Consider the following 22,462-nt stretch of genomic DNA (forward strand, 5'->3'; position numbering starts at 1 on the left):
GCTGTTTCTGAGTGTTTTTCTAGGATTTGATATCTGTGGTTTAATCCTATTATCATATCCTGCTTCCCAGGTGATGGGGCTAATGACTCCTAGAGTTTGGGTGGGGTATGCAGATCTTCTCTTTTGTCTTCTTGATTGCTCTGGCTCCAACTTTCTGATGGTTTTACATCTGCTCTTGTATGGGGCTAAAGTCTTGCTTGGGGCAGAGAGATAGATTTGGGGCCAGGTTTGGTTTTAAAAAGTCCTTTTGAGGAAAAATGTATTTTTCTGCCCTTTTTAATATTCCTTTCTCTGGGCTAACTTCCCTCAACCTTTAGTAGTGTACATTCTTGCAGGGTGTCAAATCTGATTCGCCTTTTCATCTAGATTTTCTCTTTTGCTCATATCTCGACAATGGAATGCAAAGACAGGAGGGGATAATGTCTAGGCAACCTAGAGCCAAGGCCAGCTGCTTGGAGGAGAAGTTGACTGTTTTCATAACAAGAAGAAATATTACTATTGGACAATGTGAACACATTGTGGGTGGGGGTGAGGAAGTCTATCGTTTAACTAAGCAAGCTTTCGAGTGGCAAAACCAGAGCTGGTTTCATTTTCTTCTGTGCCAGTGTAAATTTTCAATAAAGTGTTATACTTTCATCATGTCTCAATCATGTCCCAGCAGTTTCTTTTTCTGTAAATGCCAACTGGACAGTTGACACGCTGTTGCATGTTTGCATGCAATAAACCTGTAGTCATTTGACCACCTCGCTTCCTGATTTATTATGACTGATAGTTGCTTCCACAGCATCCATATATTAGTTCACACTTGATCTTTTGTTCTTTCAATTTCTCAACTTTTCCTTTTTTTAGGACCTCATCAACTCGATACAATGACTCTCTTGGTCTTCTTCCTACTTACCTATCAATTTTCTCCTCATTCATTCTGTCTATATGATCAAACTGTTACAATGTGCTTCTTTAATACTGGGCACACGCTTCTATTCAGTGAAGATTCATTCAGCACCCATTCATTCTTGACCTATTGGGTCTTCCCACCCCTCCCTGGCAGAAAGCTACACTACCCTTTACAAATGTTTCCATTGTCATAATTTGCACCTTTCCAATCAGAATTTTGCCAGCACCTACCTAGACAACCTGAATAAACAGATCCCCTTGAAATGAAAGTTTGGACCAAGACATACTAAAATAGTTGTCACAAGCTCTTGTTATTAAGACAGGTTTTCTAGTGCCCACCATAAATTCTACATCTAAATTCACTGACTTTCCATAAAGTACCATTGAATGTTATTTGAAAAAAAATGCTGGTTGTCCCCAAACCAACACAATTAAAGGGTCTATTGTCTAAAGAGGTGATTTTTCTTTCTTCCTCCTTTCTCCACCTCTCATGAGAAAATATTTCACCTTTGTCTGGTTGAACAGAAAAGATTCAATAATTTCTAAAGCCAAACTCTTGCCTTGTGTATTGCTGTTTATTTTAAATTCTTAACAGTCATACAAATACATTTTCATTTTTTATACAGTATTAAACATTGGAAGTACTTACACATTGATTTTCCAGCCTTGCATTTTTGAAGGTGTCTAACTTTAAAGTAGTTAATAGGCAATTACTGAAAGTAGTTAGCAAGGGAAGTACAAACTTGGTGTAAAGGCTCTGTTTGCAGCTGGAGCAACAGAGTTGGAAGGGACCTTGGAGGTCTTCTAGTCCAACCCCCTGCTCAAGCAGGAGACCTTATACCATTTCAGATAAATGGCTATCCAGTCTCTTCCTAAAACCCTCCAGTGATGGAGCACCCACAATTTCTGAAGGCAAGCCATTCCACTGGTCAATTGTTCTCACTTTTAGGAAATTTCTCCTTAATTCCAGGTTGTTTCTCTCCTTGTTTAGATTTCATTCATTATTTCTTGACCTGCCTTCAGATGCTTTGGAAAATAGATTAACCCCTTCTTCTTTGTGGCAGCCCCTCAAATATTGGAACACTGATATCATGCAGTCTTTTCATGGGAAACAATTGTATGAAGAGCAGTTTGGTCCTCTGTTCAGTTTCACATCTTTTTTTCATCCAGAGAGAGTCAAAGGAACCAAACTTTGCTGCAAAAGTTGGCTCTGCTTTCATGAAGCTGTCTTCAGTCTGCCTTTCTTTCCCAAAAGCTCTACTCAAAAAAACTCAATATGCTATAAGAATTCATTCAGTTCAAATAATTCCTAATATATCATATCAATATTTAGGCAGCCATTTTGTTTCGAGGTAGAATAAGATGGGGTTTTTTTTATGTTTGAGGCTAGAAAGTTTTTTTCCCAATTCCTTTGCTACTGAGGCCAAATATATTTAGTATTTGACTGACAGTACTATATTTTTTTCTATTTTTGTTTCGAGAATAGACAAATTATTTAAAATATCTCTACCAACTCCCCAAAATGATAATTCTAAAGGTATAGTACTAAGATTATAACCACTGTCACATTCATTGTTTTGGAAGTACGATCTTAGCTGGGGTAGTAAGAAATTATGTTAATCTTTCATTTACTTAGAGTAAATGTTAATTGACAAAAATTCAAACTTTGAACAACAATATTGAATGAACAATTCGTGTTAAATATTAACTGGTTCTATTTATAGATACTTCACAAAACATCATGCTTATTTTAACAAAGATCATGTTTTTCTCTTTTTATTAGGTTTAATATATTTTGTTTTCTTACTTTCTTTTTCTTACTTTCTACAAATATCAAGTTCTTTTTTTTAACTTACAAAAATCTGGTGACCACTTGATGATAGCCAAAAGATTCAGAAATTATTACCATACTTATAGTATAACCATGTTTTTTTGTGGTTATCCAGATTCATGGAGCTCAAAGCTGTTAGACTCCTCTTCTTAGTTCTCTCCCTGTCTTCGTTATGATGAAGTGTCCTAATGACTCTTTATTTGAATTGTACTAATGGAGAAATTTATCATTTCACCAAGAACCAGTTAGGTGTATTGGTTAAGGCATCAGGCTAGAAACTGGGAAACTGTGAGTTCTAGTTCAGCCTTCAGCATGAAGCCAGCTGCATGACTTGGAGCAGTTACTCTCTCTCAGTCCTAGGAAAAAGGCAATGACAATCATTGATGAAAAATATTGCTAGGAAAACTGCATGGACTTGTTCATGTAGTCACCAGGAATCAAGACTTATTCAAAAGCACAAAAACAATCTTGTCACATCTCTTTGTCAGTAGAACAAGTGAAGGAAAAGAGTTTACAAGAAATATTAGAATTCTACTTTATTGATACAGGGTGTTTATACCTTGAAAACATGACAGCATTTCCCTTTTCTTCCTCTTACACCAAAAAGTATTACTATGGACCAATCTTGAGTTCCTTTCCTCACATATTCCTGTTTTCTTGGGATCTGTTCATGTTTTGCTGATAAGTGCCACATATTTTCTTCAAGGTCATTTCTACAGAGTCCAGCCTGCTTTTCCACCTTATCATCTCTAAAAAAGATTGGGAATGTTAAAATAGGGTGCTATTATTTTTATAGTCAGCCTCCCTCTGCTTCAAGAAAACATCACAAAATATCAATCCAGCAAGATGTCAGTGGTCATGTTCATTGTTCAAAGCCCCATCTTCTCACCATCTTGAACACTGCTGAATGAATCTCCTTGTTGCGCAAAGTATAAATGACAGGGTTAAGCAAGGGAGTAACTACTAGGTAACAGACAGTCATTTCCTTATTGTGAGAAGGACCTGAGTCTGGGTGGGGGATAATGTACATAGAAATAACAGTGCCATAGAACAAGGTGACTACAGTGAGGTGGGACCCACAAGTGGAGAAGGCCTTACTCCTTCCTGCACTTGACCTCATGTGTAATACAGAGTGCAGAATAAATCCATAGGAAGACAAGATGATTGAAAGGGGAATGAAGACCATGAATGCTGACAGACCAGAAACAATTACTTTAGTCATTTTTATGTCACCACATGCAAGTTTCAGCACAATAGGCAACTCACACATGAAGTGATTAATGAGATTAGAACCACAGAAGGAATGACGAAAAGTACTGACAACATAAACCATGGAAAATGCAAAGCCAATTATCCAACATGTGCTGACAAGCAGGACCTGATGGAACTTGCTCATGGCTGTAGCATATGACAAGGGAGAGCAGATGGCCAAGTAACGGTCATAGGCCATGACACCTAATAGCAAACTTTCAGCACTGCCTATGTTCAATGCAGTATAACCTTGCAGCATGCAACGTGTTAAGGAGAGAACGCCATTCCCAGTGACCAGATGAGCCAACATCTGAGGCAGCGTGCTGGTGACCAACCCAATTTCCATTGCAGCAAGATTGCTGAGAAAATAATACATGGGAGTATGTAGCTGGGAATCAGCCCACACCAATGTGATGATCAGCAGGTTGCCAAAAAGGATAAGCAAGTAGATGACAAGGAGCACCCCAAAGAGCAGAAGCTGGGTCCCTCGATGACTTGTGAGTCCCACCAACATGAATTCTTTAACAGAGGTGAAGTTCTCAGCTCCCATCTGGCTTACTACCTGTAGGATAAAAGAAGTTGTTGAAAGGTAGTGAGATTCTTTTGAAACGAGACAATGCTTTTTAAAAAATAGGATACCCATAGAAGACTGTTGCAGGCAGTAACCAAGGCTTAAATAGTCATGACAATTTGTTGCAGACCTTTAGGGGTTCCTTTAATCAGGAATCTTTCTGGGAAACAAGTTCTTTTAACAAAATTGTATGTAGAGAACATTTGGAAATAATATATTAGCTACTAGATGAGATTTAATACAAAAATTAAACAAACGATGCTTCATGTAAAATCACTATGCCAAAGGAATTTCTAAAGCATTTTTCATGAGATTATGTATTTATGTATTTATATCCTGCCTTTATTTTATTTTTATTTTTTTTTACAAATATCTCAAGCCAACAAACATATCTAATACTCCTTCTTTCTATTTTCCCCACAACGCCAATCCTGTGAGGTGAGTTCGGCTGAGAGAAAGGGACTGGTCCAAAGTCACCCAGCTGGCTTTTATGCCTAAAGTGGGACTAAAATTTGCAGAAACTAGAAATTGCAATGATTAAACCTAGGTGGCTGAGAATGGAGAAATATTTCATACTATTTCTTGCTACAGGGAGCTTTTCTTGCATCCTACTCACGTGCTTGTTGTCTGTTTGGGTGCCCTTTACTTAAAGAACCATAAAAGTTGTGTCATTTGATTTGATCAGTCAGAACAGTCAATCAGTGCAACTGCCTAGCTTGAGAAATTGTGGGTCCTCCATCACTGGAGGCTTTTAAGAAGAGATTGGACAGCCATTTGTCTCAAATGGTATAGGGTCACCTGCTTGAGCAGGACGCTGGACCAGAAGACCTCCAAGATCCCAACTCTGTTATTCTACATTCCGTAATAGCATCATCTTCACTCAACCCGTCCAGTTACATTGGCAAATTTAACCCTTACAGATCACTTCAAACACTGCAGGATGAGAAGAAATCCTGGGCGTCTCATCCTTCAACTATAAAAGCCAGAAGCTTGAATTTCTGAGTCTCCACTGCAGAGATATCAGTAACCATGCAAAAATTGAAACATTATGACTGGGTTATATAATGGGGGTCTTGTACTTTGCTGGAGATGCAAACACAATAAAACCTGAACTATCTTGCTAGGACAAGCCCCGGTAGCAGTCTTGCATCAAAGCACAAGACCACAAATTTGGTAGACCACAAATCTTATCCCACTTAGCTTAGTGGAATGGCACCTTCTTACTAAGTTTGCCATACTATGCCAATATTGCATGGTTAACCACCATTGTGAACAGGTAAGCATATAGCTGACTGCAGCATCAGTTGGCTATACTCAGCTATAGCAGCAGTCATTCAGGCTTTTGACCACAATGCTTAGTTCTTTCAGAGGTACCGATGAATTTCCACCTAATTAAAAACAATATCTTATCCCATGTAAGCCTTTCTGACAAAATCAGATTCTATTCTCTATCAACCAACTTCCAAATGGCAAAATGTCTTACCTTTCTGTACCTCTAAAAGGTCCCACAGCCATCAAGGAGGATCACATCACACTACCTGCTTGTGTTGAGGCAAAACAGTGAGAAAGAACCGAAAATTCAGTGAGTTATCAGAGGAAGATTCTTAGTTATATATGTTCTTCTGATATTTGAAAAGGATTCCCTGTGACCATTAACCTAATGACTACCAACTTATGAAAACAGAGACTTAGCTGAATAAAGCATAGTTGTAGGAAAATCCTGCTTCACATATTACAAGCCATAGAGATACATACATACTTAAAGAACTTGAGAAATTGTATGTATTAATGTTATCCTACTCTCGACTTTTCTGTGGCAAATTACTTTGGACTCCCTAATTTCAGTGTCATCATTCAAAGGTGGCTGGCTTATAAATGAGAAGACATGATTTTGTGAGTAAGTTTTTGAAATTGGAAGAGGAATTGCCTTACGTATCATGCAAAGTGCCATCCAGGTTAATGATCTCCACAAGACCTCAGGTAGACATTGTTTGTTCCATGGAATTTACTGAAGGCCTTTTAGTTGATAATACCAATTGTTATTTTTGGTGTGAAGTATATTTTCAGTAAATCTAAGTTATACTGTCTTGATCCTCCTAGCAGCTACCTGTGGTTAGATCCAAAGCTACTTATCCTTGCTTTTTCTTCTCCCAAATATTGACAGTTGCTGCTTTGCTGTGTGTAGAAGCACTAAAGATTGCAAAAGATAATAAAAATAATATGAATCTACTCCATGGAGATTATTCCAGTTCCACTGGAACGTTACTGTATTTCATTATAATTCATTTTTATCTCAATCTCTTGAGAACTGAAGTGCTTGATTAACAAACTCAAATAAGATGGGTTCTCTGAATAATACAGGAAGTCCTTCCCTTTCAACAGTTGCTTAGCAACCTTTTCAAATTTATGAGAGACCTCCCCATAGCTACTTATTACTTGGATTCAAAGTTTTGGCGGTTGCCCCCCTACCATAGTCATGTGATCACGTTTTGGGCACTGAGCAACCGTCCCACATTTACAACTATTTGCAGCATCCCACAGTCACATGACTACAATTTATGGGTTTTTGCTGGTGTTTACTTCCAGTTTTTGGCAAAAAACACTCATTGAGGATGATGGATTTGCCAAAGAACCTCAGTGTTGACTTCATGACAATGGCAAATGGCTAATAGTGAACCATTGGCTCATTTAATGACTGCAGTGATCATTTAATGACTGTGGCATTCACTTAACAACTGCCACAAAAATGGTCATAAAATTGTGTGTGGTCACATGGTTACCCACTTAATGACTGGCATGGCTGTAATTTCAAAAATTACCTATAAAGACCATCCCATGGTGTATTTTGAGCCCGATTAATAAATTGACTGAATATATTTTAGTACAAATAGCATTAGCGCTTAGACTTATATACTGCTTCATAGTGCTTTACAGCCCTCTCTGAGTGGTTTACAGAGTCAGCATATTTCCCCCAACAATCTGGAGAAGGATGAAAAGCTCAACCTTTTTTTAAAAAAAAAAAATCTAGCTCTTTCTGTGATGATGGTACATTATGTCACAAGTAGGATCATAGGAGAAATTTTCTGGAATTTTTTTCCAAAACTAAGTGTACTGAATAATTTTGTGTTTGTGTTTTCTTCACTGTATATATCTGATGAATAGAGAAAACTGCAGGAGGATCTGCCTGATCTGCCTGTCACAAAGAAAAAGGGGAAAAAAGGAATTTTCCTCAGAAGTGAGATTCATAGAATATGACATTTTCTTCCATTATATTTCCTCCTCAGTATTCCCAATATTTTCCAGCATATCTAAAATCACTAATAATTCATCTTGTTATAATGGGATTATATACAGTTATAATAGGATTATACACTGCAATACAACACACATAGTCCCCCCCTCTCTCTCTCTCTCTTTCACACACACACACACACACACACACACACACACACACAAACCTTAGAGTTCAATGTACAAACCCACCTCATTCTAAAATATATATTTAGCAACATGAGAATGCTCATGCTATTAAGTCAAAGTCCTTCAGGATTTTGAGTGCTGCTTTATGGACTTCCTTGTTTCTCAGAGCATAAATAATGGGATTCAGAAGAGGTGTCACCACAACATAAAAGAGTGCAATTTGCTTATCATGATCTTGACCTGTGTCTGAATGGGGGATGATGTACACAGAAATAACAGTACCATAGAACATGGTAACCACCATAAGGTGGGAGCCACATGTGAAGAAAACTTTACGCCTTCCAGTAGTTGACCTCATGTCCAATACAGAATATAGAATTAAACCATAGGAAGACAGGATGAACTAAAAGGGGAACCAGAACAATGAATGCCGATAAACCAAAAACAATGGCTTTAATTATAGTGGTGTCATCACATGCAAGTTTTAACACAACAGGTAGCTCGCAAATGAAATGATTAATGTGATTGGGGCTACAGAATGGATGATGAACATATACAACTGAGAAGAGACAGCCTATGGTCCAACAGGATGTGGCAAGCAGTCGCAAGGTACTAAATATATTTAGTATTTGACTGACAGTACTATATTTTTTCTATTTTTGTTTTGAGAATAGACAAATTATTTAAAATATCTCTACCAACTCCCCAAAATGATAATTCTAAAGGCATAGTACTAAGATTATAACCACTGTCACATTCATTGTATTGGAAGTACAATCTTAGCTGGAGTAGTAGGAAATTATGTTAATCTTTCGTTTACTTAGAGCAGTGGTTCTCAACCTGTGGGTCGGGACCCCATTTGGGGTCGAACGACCATTTCACGGGGGTCGCCAAACCATGCTGTCTGCCATTTTTTTCCCTTTTCCCTAGCTGTCCTAATCCCTCTTATTGGTGGCCACACCCACTTGGGGGTCACCACAACATGGGGAACTGTATTATGGGGTCACGGCATTAGAAAGGTTGAGAACCACGGACTTAGAGTAAATGTTGATTGACAAAAATTCAAACTTTGAACAACAATATTGAATGAACAATTTGTGTTAAATATTAACTGGTTCTATTTATAGATACTTCACAAAACTTCATGCTTATTTTAACAAAGATCACGTTTCTCTCTTTTCATTTGGTTTAATGTGTTTTATTTCCCTTTCTTTTTCTTACTTTCTACAAATATCAAGTTCTTTTTTTTTTAACTTGCAAAAATCTGGTGACCACTTGATGATAGCCAAAAGATTCAGAAATTTTTACCATACTTATAGTATAACCATTTTTTTTGTGGTTATCCAGATTCATGGAGCTCCTTTTCTTAGTTCTCTCCCTGTCTTCCTTATGATGAAGTGTCCTAATGACTCTTTATTTGAATTGTACTAATGGATAAATGTATCATTTATGGATTACTGCCTTGTCGTGGCGAAGGGGCTTGCGTAACTCAATGAAGCTATAAGCTATGCCGTGCAGGGCCACCCAAGACAAACAGGTCATAGCAGAGAGTTCTGACAAAATGTGATCCATTGGAGAAGGAAATGGCAAACCACTCCAGTATCTTTGCCATGAAAACCCCATGGACAGTACTAAAAGGCAAAAAGATATGACGCTGGAAGATGAGCCCCTCAGGTCGGAAGGTGTCCAATATGCTACTGGGGAAGAGCAGAGGGCTAGTATTAGTAGCGCCAGAAAGAATGAAGCGACTGGGCCAAAGCCGAAAGGACGCTCAGCTGTGGATATATCTGGTGGTGAAAGGAAAGTCCGATGCTGTAAAGATTTTTTCTCCATAGGAACCTGGAATGTAAGATCCATGAATCAAGGCAAGCTAGACGTAGTCAAAAAAGAGATGACAAGACTGAACATCGACATCTTAGGAATCAGCGAACTAAAATGGACAGGAATGGGTGAATTTAACTCAGATGACCATCAGGTATACTACTGTGGGCAAGAATCCCTCAGAAGAAATGGAGTAGCCTTCATAGTCAATAAAAGAATAGGAAAAGCAATACTGGGATACAATCCCCAAAATGACAGAATGATCTCAGTTCGAATCCAAGGCAAACCATTCAATACCACAATAGTCCAAATCTATGCCCCAACTACTGGTGCTGAAGAGGATGAAATTGACCGGTTCTATGAAGCCCTACAGCACCTTATAGAATTAACACCAAAAAATGATGTCCTTATCATCATGGGGGATTGGAATGCTAAGGTAGGAAGCCAAAAGATAACCAGAATAACAGGTAAGTTTGGCCTTGGAGTATAAAATGAAGCAGGGCACAGGCTGATAGAATTTTGTCAAGAAAATACGATGGTCATAACAAACACTCTTTTCCAACAACCCAAGAGACGGCTCTACACATGGACATCACCAGACAGTCAACATAGAAATCAGATTGACTATGTGCTTTGCAGCCAAAAATGGAGAAGCTCTATACAGTCAGTAAAAACAAGACCAGGAGCTCACTGTGGCTCAGATCATGAGCTTCTCGTTGCAAAATTTAGGGTTAAATTGAAAAAAGTAGGGAAAAGCACTAGGCCACTCAGGTATGAACTAAATTATATTCCTGATGAATATACAGTAGAGGTGACAAATAGATTTAAGGAATTAGATCTGATAGACAGAGTGCCTGAAGAACTATGGATGGAAGTTCGCAACATGTACAAGAGGTAGCAACTAAAACCATCCCAAAGAAAAAGAAATGCAAGAAAGCAAAATGGCTGTCTGAGGAAGCTTTGCAAATAGCTGAGGAAAGAAGGGAAATGAAAGGCAAAGGAGAAAGAGAAAGATAAACCCAATTGAATGCAAAATTCCAGAGAATAGCTAGAAGAGATAAGAATGCTTTCTTAAATGAACAATGCAAAGAAATAGAAGAAAACAACAGAATAGGGAGGACCAGAGATCTCTTCAAGAAAATTGGAGATATGAAGGGAAAGTTTCATGCAAAGATGGGCATGATAAAGGACCAAAATGGCAGGGACCTAACAGAGGCAGAAGAGATTAAGAAGAGATGGCAAAACTACACAGAAGAACTATACAAGAATGAGCTTAACATCCCAGATAACCACAATGAGATGGTCACTGACCTCGAACCAGACATCCTAGAATGTGAAGTGAAATGGGCCTTAGAAAATCTGAGCAACAACAAAGCTAGTGGAGGTGACAGTATTCCAGCTGAGCTATTCAAAATCTTAAAAGACGATGCAGTAAAAGTGCTACACTCAATTTGCCAGCAAATTTGGAAAACTCAGCAGAGGCCACAAGATTGGAAAAGGTCAGTTTACATTCCAATTCCAAAGAAAGGCAATGCCAAAGAATGTTCAAACTATCGCACCATTGTACTCATTTCACATGCTAGTAAAGTTATGCTTAAAATCCTACAAGCTAGACTCCAGCAGTATGTGGATTGAGAACTACCAGAAGTACAGGCAGGATTTCGAAGAGGCAGAGGAACTAGAGATCAAATTGCCAACATACGCTGGATCATGGAGAAAGCTAGGGAGTTCCAGTAAAACATCTACTTCTGCTTCATTGACTATGCTAAAGCCTTTGATTGTGTGGATCACAACAAATTGTGGCAAGTTCTTAAAGAGATGGAAATACCAGACCATCTTATTTGTCTCTTGAGAAACCTATATGCAGGTCAAGAAGCAACAGTGAGAACTGGACACGGAACCACTGATTGGTTCAAAATTGGAAAAGGAGTCCTGCAAGGCTGTATACTGTTGCCCTGCCTATTTAACTTATATGCAGAGCATATCATGAGAAAGGCAGGGCTAGATGAATCAAAAGTTGGAATTAAGATTGCTGGGAGAAATATCAACAATATGCAGATATAATAGTTTAATTATTAATATAATATAATATAGTAGTAGTAAAGTTGGAAGGGATCTTGGAGGTCATCTAGTCCAACCCCCTGCTCAGGCAGGAAACCCTATACCATTTCGGACAAATGGATGTCCAATCTCTTCTTAAAAACTTCCAGTGTTGGAGCATTTACTTCTTCTGGAGGCAGGCTGTTCCACTGATTAATTGTTCTCACTGTCAGGAAGTTTCTCCTTAGTTCTAGGTTGCTTCTCTCCTTGATTAGTTTCCACCCGTTGCTTCTTGTCCTGCCTTCAGGTGCTTTGGAAAATAGCTTGATTCCCTCTTCTTTATGGCAGCCCCTGAGATATTGGAATACTGCTATCATGTCCCCCCTTGTCCTTCTCTTCGTTAAACTAGACATACCCAATTCTAGCAACCGTTCCTTATATATTATAGCCTCCAGTCCCCTAATCATCTTTGTTGCTCTTCTCTGTACTCTTTCTAGAGTCTCAACATCTTTTTTACATTGTGGTGACCAAAACTGGATGCAGTATTCCAAGTGTGGCCTTACCAAGGCATGGTAGAGTGGTATTAATACTTCACGTGATCTTGATTCTATCCCTCTGTTAATGCAGCCTATCACTGTCTTGGCCTTTTTGGCAGCTGCAGCACACTGCTGGCTGATATTAGGTGATTGTCTACTCGGACTCCGAGGTCCCTCTCAGAGTTACTACTATTGAGCATGGTGCCACCTATGCTGTACTTGTGCATTTGGTTTTTCTTGCCTAAATATAGAAGCTTCCTTTTTTCACCATTGAATTTCATTTTGTTAGTTAGTGCCCAGTGTTCAAGTCTGTCCAGATCCTTCTGTATCTTAAGCCTGTCTTCTGGAGTGTTGGCTATTCCTGCCAGCTTGGTGTCGTCTGCAAATTTGATGAGTTCCCTGTTATGTCCCGAGCCTTGCAAACGGCTTGGGCGTTTGCAGGCAGTCCCGGGCAGGTGCAAAGCTGCCCGGGACCAGACAGGCTGTCGCCAGCGCCGTGCGCATGCGCGGATGCTGGCGCGGGAAAAGTAACCCATTTACCCGGGAGTTGCCTATATAAGAGGCTGCGAGGCGTTTGGGCGAGGCTGAAGCCATCTTCCTGTAAGCTGAACGCTGAATAAAAGAAACTGAGAACTCCAGCTGCTTCTCGTGTCTGTTTCCCGCCACGGACTCAACATTCCCCATCTATCCCTTCGTCCAAATCATTGATGAAGATGTTGAAGAGCAATGGGCCAAGAACAGAGGCCTGGGGCACCCCACTACACACTTCCCTCTGTATAGATGCAGTTCCACTGAGGACCACTCGCTGAGTACGGCCGGTCAGCCAGCTACGGATCCATCTGGTGGTGATTCTGTCTACCCCACATTTTTCTATCTTATCAAGTAGTAGGTTATGATCTACTTTATCAAATGCCTTACTTAAGTCCAAGTAAATTATGTCCACAGCATTCCTCTGATCCACTAATTTTGTCACTTGGTCAAAGAATGCAATAAGATTTGTCTGGTATGATCTATTTTTGACAAACCCATGTTGGCTTTTAGTAATGACTTTGTTTGCCTCTAGGTGTTCGTTGATTCGTTGTTTGATTATCTTTTCCAGGATCTTCCCAGATATTGAGGTCAGGCTGATAGGTCTGTAATTTCCTGGATCCATTTTTTTCCTTTTTTGAAGATGGGAACTACATCAGCTCTTTTCCAGTCCTCTGGTAGTTCCCCTGTGTTCCAGGATCTTTGAAAGATATAGTTCAGTGGTTCCGATATCACATCTGCCAGTTCCTTGAGAACCTTCGGGTGTAATCCATCTGGTCCTGGTGATTTGAACTAATCTTGGCTGAACAGGTGCTCACTTACTATTTTCTTGCCTATCTTAACTTGTGTTTCTATTTTGTTTTTTTTATGACACTATTTTTGATAGGTTGGTCTGTTTTTTTCCCTTTGTGTAAAGACAGATGATACCACTCTAATGGCAGAAAGTGAAGAGGAACTAAAGAGCCTCTTTTTTAAAAATTTATTATTTTATTTTCATTACAATCATAAGAAAAAAAATTCAGATACATAACAAGTTAAAATACAATACACAAATTCCGACATTGCTCACCCACTTCCCCCCAAACCGCATCCCCCTCTCATCTCTTCACTTCCCCTTTCCTTCTACTTCCTCACTCTCCTCCTCTCCTCCCTCTCTCCCCCATCTTTCTACTTGCTTATCCCTCTCCTCTTCTTCTCAATTGGATGCGCTCTGGGGGAAAATGCCCGATGAAGGAGAGTGCAAAAGTTGGCTTGAAACTCAACATTAAGAAAACCAAAATCATGGCATCCGGCCCTCTCAATTCCTGGCAAATAGTTGGGGAAGAGGTAGTGACAGATTTTATTTTTCTGGGCTCCAAGATCACCTCAGATGGGGACTGCAGCCAAGAAATTAAAAGACGCTTGCTCCTGGGGAGGAAAGCTATGGCAAATCTAGACAGCATACTAAAAAGCAGAGACATCACCCTGCCAACAAAGGTGCGTATAGTCCAGGCCATGGTTTTCCCAGTTGCAATGTATGGCTGTGAACGTTGGACCATAAGGAAGGCTGAGCAGCAAAGAATTGAGGCCTTTGAACTATGGTGCTGGAGAAGACTCCTGTGAGTCCCTTGGACTGCAAGGCATTCAAACCGGTCAGTCCTAGAAGAGATCAACCCCGACTGCTGTTTAGAAGGCCAGATCCTGAAGCTGAAACTCAGATACTTTGGCCAAATAATGAGAAGGAAGGACTCACTGGAGAAGGGCCTAATGCTGGGAAAGATTGAGGGCAGTAGAAGAAGGAGACGACAGAGAATGAGATGGCTGGATGGAGTCACTGAAGCAGTAGGTGTGAACTTAAATGGACTCCAGAAGATGATAGAGGACAGGAAGACCTGGAGGAATGTTGTCCATGGGGTCGCGATGGGTCAGACACGACTTTGCAATTAACATCAACAACAATGGAGAAATGTATCATTTCACCAAGAACCAGTTAGGTGTATTGGTTAAGTCATCAGGCTAGAAACTGGGAAACTGTGAGTTCTAGTTCAGCCTTCAGCATGAAGCCAGCTGGATGACTTGGAGCAGTTACTCTCTCTCAGTCCTAGGAAAAAGGCAATGACAATCATTGATGAAAAATATTGCTAGGAAAACTGCATGGACTTGTTCATGTAGTCACCAGGAATCAAGACTTACTCAAAAGCACAAAAACAATCTTGTCACATCTCTTTGTCAGTAGACCAAGTGAAGGAAAAGAGTTTACAAGAAATATTAGAATTCTACTTTATTGATACAGGGTGTTTATACCTTGAAAACATGACAGCATTTCCCTTTTCTTTCTCTTACACCAAAAAGTATTACTATGGACCAATCTTGAGTTCCTTTCCTCACATATTCCTGTTTTCCTGGGATCTGTTCATGTTTTGCTGATAAGTGCCACATATTTTCTTCAAGGTCATTTCTACAGTCCAGCCTGCTTTTCCACCTTATCATCTCTAAAAAAGATTGGGAATGTTAAAATAGGGTGGTATTATTTTTATAGTCAGCCTCCCTCTGCTTCAGGAAAACATCACAAAATATCAATCCAGCAAGATGTCAGTGGTCATGTTCATTGTTCAAAGCCCCATCTTCTCACCATCTTGATCACTGCTGAATGAATCTCCTTGTTGCGCAAAGTATAAATGACAGGGTTAAGCAAGGGAGTAACTACTAGGTAACAGACAGTCATTTCCTTATTGTGAGAAGGACCTGAATCTGAGTGGGGGATAATGTACATAGAAATAACAGTACCATAGAACAAGGTGACTACAGTGAGGTGGGATCCACAAGTGGAGAAGGCCTTACTCCTTCCTGCACTTGACCTCATGTGTAATACAGAATGCAGAATGAATCCATAGGAAGACAAGATGATTGAAAGGGGAATGAAGACCATGAATGCTGACAGACCAGAAACAATTACTTTAGTCATTTTTATGTCACCACAAGCAAGTTTCAGCACAATAGGCAGCTCACACGCGAAGTGATTAATAAGATTAGAACCACAGAAGGAATGACGAAAAGTACTGACAACATAAACCATGGAAAATGCAAAGCCAATTATCCAACATGTACTGACAAGCAGGACCTGGTGCAACTTGCTCATGGCTGTAGCATATAATAAGGGAGAGCAGATGGCCAAGTAACGGTCATAGGCCATGACACCTAATAGCAAACTTTCAGCACTGCCTATGTTCAATCCAATATAACCTTGCAGCATGCAACGTGTTAAGGAGAGAACGCCATTCCCAGTGACCAGATGAGCCAACATCTGAGGCAGCGTGCTGGTGACCAACCCAATTTCCATTGCAGCAAGATTGCTGAGAAAATAATACATGGGAGTATGTAGCTGGGAATCAGCCCACACCAATGTGATGATCAGCAGGTTGCCAAAAAGGATAAGCAAGTAGATGACAAGGAGCACCCCAAAGAGCAGAAGCTGGGTCCCTCGATGACTTGTGAGTCCCACCAACATGAATTCTTTAACAGAGGTGAAGTTCTCAGCTCCCATCTGGCTTACTACCTGTAGGATAAAAGAAGTTGTTGAAAGGTAGTGAGATTCTTTTGAAACGAGACAATGCTTTTTAAAAAATAGGATACCCATAGAAGACTGTTGCAGGCAGTAACCAAGGCTTAAATAGTCATGACAATTTGTTGCAGACCTTTAGGGGTTCCTTTAGTCAGGAATCTTTCTGGGAAACAAGTTCTTTTAACAAAATTGTATGTAGAGAGCATTTGGAAATAATATATTAGCTACTAGATGAGATTTAATACAAAAATTAAACAAATGATGCTTCATGTAAAATCACTATGCCAAAAGAATTTCTAAAGCATTTTTCATGAGATTATGTATTTATGTATTTATATCCTGCCTTTATTTTATTTTTATTTTTTTTTTACAAATAACTCAAGCCAACAAACATATCTAATACTCCTTCTTTCTATTTTCCCCACAATGCCAATCCTGTGAGGTGAGTTTGGCTGAGAGAAAGGGACTGGTCCAAAGTCACCCAGCTTACTTTTATGCCTAAAGTGGGACTAAAATTTGCAGAAACTAGAAATTGCAATGATTAAACCTAGGTGGCTGAGAATGGAGAAATATTTCATACTATTTCTTGCTACAGGGAGCTTTTCTTGCATCCTACTCACATGCCTGTTGTCTGTTTGGGTGCCCTTTACTTAAAGAACCATAAAAGTTGTGTCATTTGATTGGATCAGTGAGAAAAGTCAATCAGTGCAACTGCCTAGCTTGAGAAATTGTGGGTCCTCCATCACTGGAGGCTTTTAAGAAGAGATTGGACAGCCATTTGTCTCAAATGGTATAGGGCCACCTGCTTGAGCAGGACGTTGGACCGGAAGATCTCCAAGATCCCAACTCTGTTATTCTACATTCCGTAATAGCATCATCTTCACTCAACCCGTCCAGTTACATTGGCAAATTTAACCCTTACAGATCACTTCAAACACTGCAGGATGAGAAGAAATCCTGGGCGTCTCATCCTTCAACTATAAAAGCCAGAAGCTTGAATTTCTGAGCCTCCACTGCAGAGATATCAGTAACCATGCAAAAATTGAAACATCATGACTAGGTTATACAATGGGGGTCTTGTACTTTGCTGGAGATGCAAACACAATAAAACCTGAACTATCTTGCTAGGACAAGCCCCGGTAGGAGTCTTGCATCAAAGCACAAGACCACAAATTTGGTAGACCACATATTTTATCCCACTTAGCTTAATGGAATGGCACCTTCTTACCATGTTGGCCATACTATGCCAAGATTGCATGCATTAACCACCATTGTGAACAGGTAAGCATATAGCTGACTGAAGCATCAGTCGGCTATAGTCAGCTATAGCAGCAGTCATTCAGGCTTTTGAACACAATGCTTAGTTCTTTCAGAGATACCGATGAATTTCCACCTAATTAAAAACAATATCTTCCCCCATGTAAGCCTTTCTGACAAAATCAGATTCTATTCTCTATCAACCAACTTCCAAATGGCAAAATGTCTTACCTTTCTGTACCTCTAAGAGGTCCTTCAGCCATCAAGTAGGATCACATCACACTACCTGCTTGTGTTGAGGCAAAACAGTGAGAAAGATCCAGAAATTCAATGGGTTGTCAGAAGAAGATTCTTAGTTGTTCTATAATACATTCTTCTGATATTTGAAAAGGATTCCCTGTGCCCATTAACCTAATGACTACCAACTTATGAAACAGAGACTTAGCTGAATAAAGCATAGTTGTAGGAAAATCCTGCTTCACATATTACATGCATACTTAAAGAACTTGAGAAATTGTATGTATTAATGTTATCATATTCTTGACTTTCCTGTGGCAAATTACTTTGGACTCCCTAATTTCAGTGCCATCATTCAAAGGTGGCTGGCTTATAAATGAGAAGACATGATTTTGTGAGTAAGTTTTTGAAATTGGAAGAGGAATTGCCTTACGTATCGTGCAAAGTGCCATCCAGGTTAATGATCTCCACAAGACCTCAGGTAGACATTGTTTGTTCCATAGAATTTACTGAAGGCCTTTTAGTTGATAATACCAACTCTTCTTTTTGGTGCGAAGTATATTTTCAGTAAATCTAAGTTGTACTGTCTTGATCCTCCTAGCAGCTACCTGTGGTTAGATCCAAAGCTACTTATCCTTGCTTTTTCTTCTCCCAAATATTGGCAGTTGCTGCTTTGCTGTGTGCAGAAGCACTAAAGATTGCAAAAGATAATAAAAATAATATGCATCTACTCCATGGAGATTATTCCAGTTCCACTGGAACGTTACTGTATTTCATTATAATTCATTTTTTTAATCTCAATCTCTTGAGAACTGAAGTACTTGATTAACAAAGTCAAATAAGATGGGTTCTCTGAATAATACAGGAAGTCCTTCACTTTCAACAGTTGCTTAGCAACCCTTTCAAATTTATGACAGACCTCCCCATAGCTACTTATTACTTAGATTCAAAGTTCTGATTGTTGCCCCCCTACCATAGTCATGTGATCACATTTTGGGCACTGAGCAACCGTCCCACATTTACAACTATTTGCAGCATCCCACAGTCACATGACTACAATTTATGGGTTTTTTGCTGGTGTTTACTTCCAGTTTTTGGCAAAAAACACTCATTGAGGATGATGGATTTGCCGAAGAACCTCAGTGTTGACTTCATGACAATGGCAAATGGCTAATAGTGAGCCATTGGTTCATTTAATAACTGCAGTGATCATTTAATGACTGTGGCATTCACTTAACAACTGCCACAAAAATGGTCATAAAATTGTGTGTCGTCACATGGTTACCCACTTAATGACCAGGATGACTGTAATTTCGAAAATTACCTATAAAGACCATCCCATGGTGTATTTTGAGCCCGATTAATAAATTGACTGAATATATTTTAGTACAAATAGCATTAGCACTTAGACTTATATACTGCTTCATAGTGCTTTACAGCCCTCTCTGAGTGGTTTACAGAGTCAGCATATTTCCCCCAACAATCTGGAGAAGGATGAAAAGCTCAACCTTTTTTTAAAAAAAAAATCTAGCTCTTTCTGTGATGATGGTACATTATGTCACACGTAGGATCATAGGAGAAATTTTCTGGAATTTTTTTCCAAAACTAAATGTACTGAATAATTTTGGGTTTGTGTTTTCTTCACTGTATGTATCTGATGAATAGGGAAAACTGCAGGTGGATCTGCCTGATCTGCCTGTCGCAAAGAAAAAGGGAAAAAAGGAATTTTCCTCAGAAGTGAGATTCACAGAATATGACATTTTCTTCCATTGTATTTCCTCCTCAGTATTCCCAACATTTTCCAGCATATCTAAAATCACTAATAATTCATCTTGTTATAATGGGATTATACACAGTTATAATAGGATTATACACTGCAATACAACACACATAGTCTCTCTCTCTCTCTCTCTCTCTCTCTCTCTCTCTCTCTCTCTCTCTCTCTCTCTCACTCCCTCTCTCTCTCTCTCTCTCTCTCTCACCCACACACACACACACACACACAAACCTTAGAGTTCAATGAACAAACCCACCTCATTCTAAAATATATATTTAGCAACATGAGAATGCTCATGCTATTAAGCCAAAGTCCTTCAGGATTTTGAGTGCTGCTTTATGGACTTCCTTGTTTCTCAGAGTATAAATAATGGGATTCAGAAGAGGTGTCACCACAACATAAAAGACTGCAATTTGCTTACCATGATCTTGACCTGTGTCTGAATGGGGGATGATGTACATAGAAATAACGGTACCATAGAACAAGGTAACCACCATAAGGTGGGAGCCACATGTGAAGAAAACTTTATGCCATCCAGTAGTTGACCTCATGTCCAATACAGAATACAGAATTAAACCATAGGAAGACAGGCTGACTAAAAGGGGAACCAGAACAATGAATGCCGATAAACCAAAAACAACGGCTTTAGTTATAGTGGTGTCATCACATGCAAGTTTTAACACAACAGGCAGCTCACAAATGAAATGGTTAATGTGATTGGGGCCACAGAATGGATGATGAACATATACAACTGAGAAGAGACAGCCTATGGTCCAACAGGATGTGGCAAGCAGTCGCTGGTGCATCCTGTCCATGGAAGAGGCATATATCAGTGGATGGCAGATGGCAATGTAGCGGTCATAAGCCATAACTCCCAGCAACAAACATTCTGTATTACCCATGGTCAGAGCAATATAACTCTGGGTCACACATCGTGCTAAGGAAATGACACCATTTCCAGTCAAAAGTTGACTTAACATTTGGGGCAAAGTAGCCAATTTCCATGCCCGCGAGGTACTAAATATATTTAGTATTGCACTGACAGTACTATAAATTTTCTATTTTTGTTTTGAGAATAGACAAATTATTTAAAATATCTCTACCAACTCCCCAAAATGATAATTCTAAAGGTATAGTACTAAGATTATAACCACTGTCACATTCATTGTTTTGGAAGTATAATCTTAGCTGGAGTAGTAGGAAATTATGTTAATCTTTCGTTTACTTAGAGTAAATGTTGATTGACAAAAATTCAAACTTTGAACAACAATACTGAATGAACAATTTGTGTTAAATATTAACTGGTTCTATTTATAGATACTTCACAAAACTTCATGCTTATTTTAACAAAGATCACGTTTCTCTCTTTTCATTTGGTTTAATGTGTTTTATTTCCCTTTCTTTTTCTTACTTTCTACAAATATCAAGTTCTTTTTTTTTAACTTGCAAAAATCTGGTGACCACTTGATGATAGCCAAAAGATTCAGAAATTATTACCATACTTATAGTATAACCATTTTTTTTGTGGTTATCCAGATTCATGGAGCTCCTTTTCTTAGCTCTCTCCCTGTCTTCCTTATGATGAAGTGTCCTAATGACTCTTTATTTGAATTGTACTAATGGATAAATGTATCATTTATGGATTACTGCCTTGTCGTGGCGAAGGTGCTTGTGTAACTCAATGAAGCTATAAGCTATGCCGTGCAGGGCCACCCAAGACGGACAGGTCATAGAAGAGAGTTCTGACAAAATGTGATCCACTGGAGAAGGAAATTGCAAACCACTCCAGTATCTTTGCCATGAAAACCCCATGGACAGTACTAAAAGGCAAAAAGATATGACACTGGAAGATGAGCCCCTCAAGTCGGAAGGTGTCCAATATGCTACTGGGGAAGAGCAGAGGGCTAGTACTACTAGCGCCAGAAAGAATGAAGCGACTGGGCCAAAGCCGAAAGGACGCTCAGCTGTGGATATATCTGGTGGTGAAAGAAAGTCCGATGCTGTAAAGATTTTTTCTCCATAGGAACCTGGAATGAAAGATCCATGAATCAAGGCAAGCTAGACGTAGTCAAAAAAGAGATGACAAGACTGAACATCGACATCTTAGGAATCAGCGAACTAAAATGGACAGGAATGGGTGAATTTAACTCAGATGACCATCAGGTATACTACTGTGGGCAAGAATCCCTCAGAAGAAATGGAGTAGCCTTCATAGTCAATAAAAGAATAGGAAAAGCAATACTGGGATACAATCCCCAAAATGACAGAATGATCTCAATTCGAATTCAAGGCAAACCATTCAATATCACAATAGTCCAAATCTATGCCCCAACCACTGGTGCTGAAGAGGATGAAATTGACCAGTTCTATGAAGTCCTACAGCAGCTTATAGAATTAACACCAAAAAATGATGTCCTTATCATCATGGGGGATTGGAATGCTAAGGTAGGAAGAAAAAAGATAACCGGAATAACAGGCAAGTTTGGCCTTAGAGTACAAAATGAAGCAGGGCACAGGCTGATAGAATTTTTTCAAGAGAATACGATGGTCATAACAAACACTCTTTTCCAACAACCCAAGAGACGGCTCTACACATGGACATCACCAGACAGTCCACATAGAAATCAGATTGACTATGTGCTCTGCAGCCAAAGATGGAGAAGCTCTATACAGTCAGTAAAAACAAGACCAGGAGCTGACTGTGGCTCAGATCATGAGCTTCTCGTTGCAAAATTTAGGCTTAAATTGAAAAAAGTAG

General features: G+C 39.3%; 3 protein-coding genes across 9 annotated transcripts; all 3 read right to left on the minus strand.

Moving 5' to 3' along the window:
• Positions 1–1,867: 1,867 nt before the first annotated feature.
• LOC120297473 (olfactory receptor 477-like) lies at positions 1,868–6,716 on the minus strand. Of its 4 annotated transcripts, none has more exons than XM_039320119.1 (3): positions 6,480–6,716; positions 6,031–6,085; positions 1,868–4,538 (listed from the first exon to the last, which is right to left on the minus strand). In XM_039320119.1, the coding sequence occupies exon 3, from the start codon at positions 4,524–4,526 to the stop codon at positions 3,588–3,590; it is 939 nt and encodes a 312-aa protein (XP_039176053.1). In that variant the 5' UTR covers positions 4,527–4,538; positions 6,031–6,085; positions 6,480–6,716; the 3' UTR covers positions 1,868–3,587. The 4 variants fall into 4 exon arrangements, 3 of the variants coding, with proteins under 3 accessions (XP_039176053.1, XP_039176054.1, XP_039176055.1); XM_039320120.1 differs by having other exon boundaries at positions 6,655–6,692; XR_005553805.1 differs by lacking the exons at positions 6,031–6,085; positions 6,480–6,716 and having other exon boundaries at positions 1,868–3,081; positions 3,285–4,800.
• An 8,009-nt stretch (positions 6,717–14,725) lies between these two features.
• On the minus strand, positions 14,726–18,592 carry LOC120297475 (olfactory receptor 477-like). Of its 4 annotated transcripts, XM_039320130.1 has the most exons (3): positions 18,361–18,585; positions 17,922–17,976; positions 14,726–16,427 (listed from the first exon to the last, which is right to left on the minus strand). In XM_039320130.1, exon 3 carries the CDS (start codon positions 16,413–16,415, stop codon positions 15,477–15,479), a length of 939 nt encoding a protein of 312 aa, XP_039176064.1. In that variant the 5' UTR covers positions 16,416–16,427; positions 17,922–17,976; positions 18,361–18,585; the 3' UTR covers positions 14,726–15,476. The 4 variants fall into 4 exon arrangements, with proteins under 4 accessions (XP_039176064.1, XP_039176067.1, XP_039176066.1 ...); XM_039320133.1 differs by lacking the exon at positions 17,922–17,976 and having other exon boundaries at positions 18,536–18,592; XM_039320132.1 differs by lacking the exon at positions 17,922–17,976.
• A 1,405-nt stretch (positions 18,593–19,997) lies between these two features.
• LOC120297466 (olfactory receptor 2J2-like) lies at positions 19,998–21,204 on the minus strand. Its single transcript, XM_039320110.1, has 2 exons — positions 21,116–21,204; positions 19,998–20,721 (listed from the first exon to the last, which is right to left on the minus strand). The coding sequence occupies exons 1-2, from the start codon at positions 21,202–21,204 to the stop codon at positions 19,998–20,000; spliced, it is 813 nt and encodes a 270-aa protein (XP_039176044.1).
• Positions 21,205–22,462: the final 1,258 nt, after the last annotated feature.

This window comes from Crotalus tigris, unplaced genomic scaffold (genome assembly GCF_016545835.1).
Source record: "Crotalus tigris isolate CLP2741 ecotype Arizona unplaced genomic scaffold, ASM1654583v1 scf7180000023622.256236, whole genome shotgun sequence".
Lineage (NCBI taxonomy): Eukaryota > Metazoa > Chordata > Lepidosauria > Squamata > Viperidae > Crotalus > Crotalus tigris.

What these genes read in the sequence shown, in the direction of transcription:
- LOC120297473 (XM_039320119.1), bottom strand. Translation starts at nt 4,526, where the DNA reads ATGGGAGCTGAGAACTTCACCTCTGTTAAAGAATTCATGTTGGTGGGA.
- LOC120297475 (XM_039320133.1), bottom strand. Translation starts at nt 16,415, where the DNA reads ATGGGAGCTGAGAACTTCACCTCTGTTAAAGAATTCATGTTGGTGGGA.
- LOC120297466 (XM_039320110.1), bottom strand. Translation starts at nt 21,204, where the DNA reads ATGGTAATAATTTCTGAATCTTTTGGCTATCATCAAGTGGTCACCAGA. An exon ending in GAACTTGATATTTGTAGAAA is followed by an intron (nt 20,722 to 21,115) that starts GTAAGAAAAAGA and finishes AAATATATTTAG; the next exon opens with TACCTCGCGGGCATGGAAAT.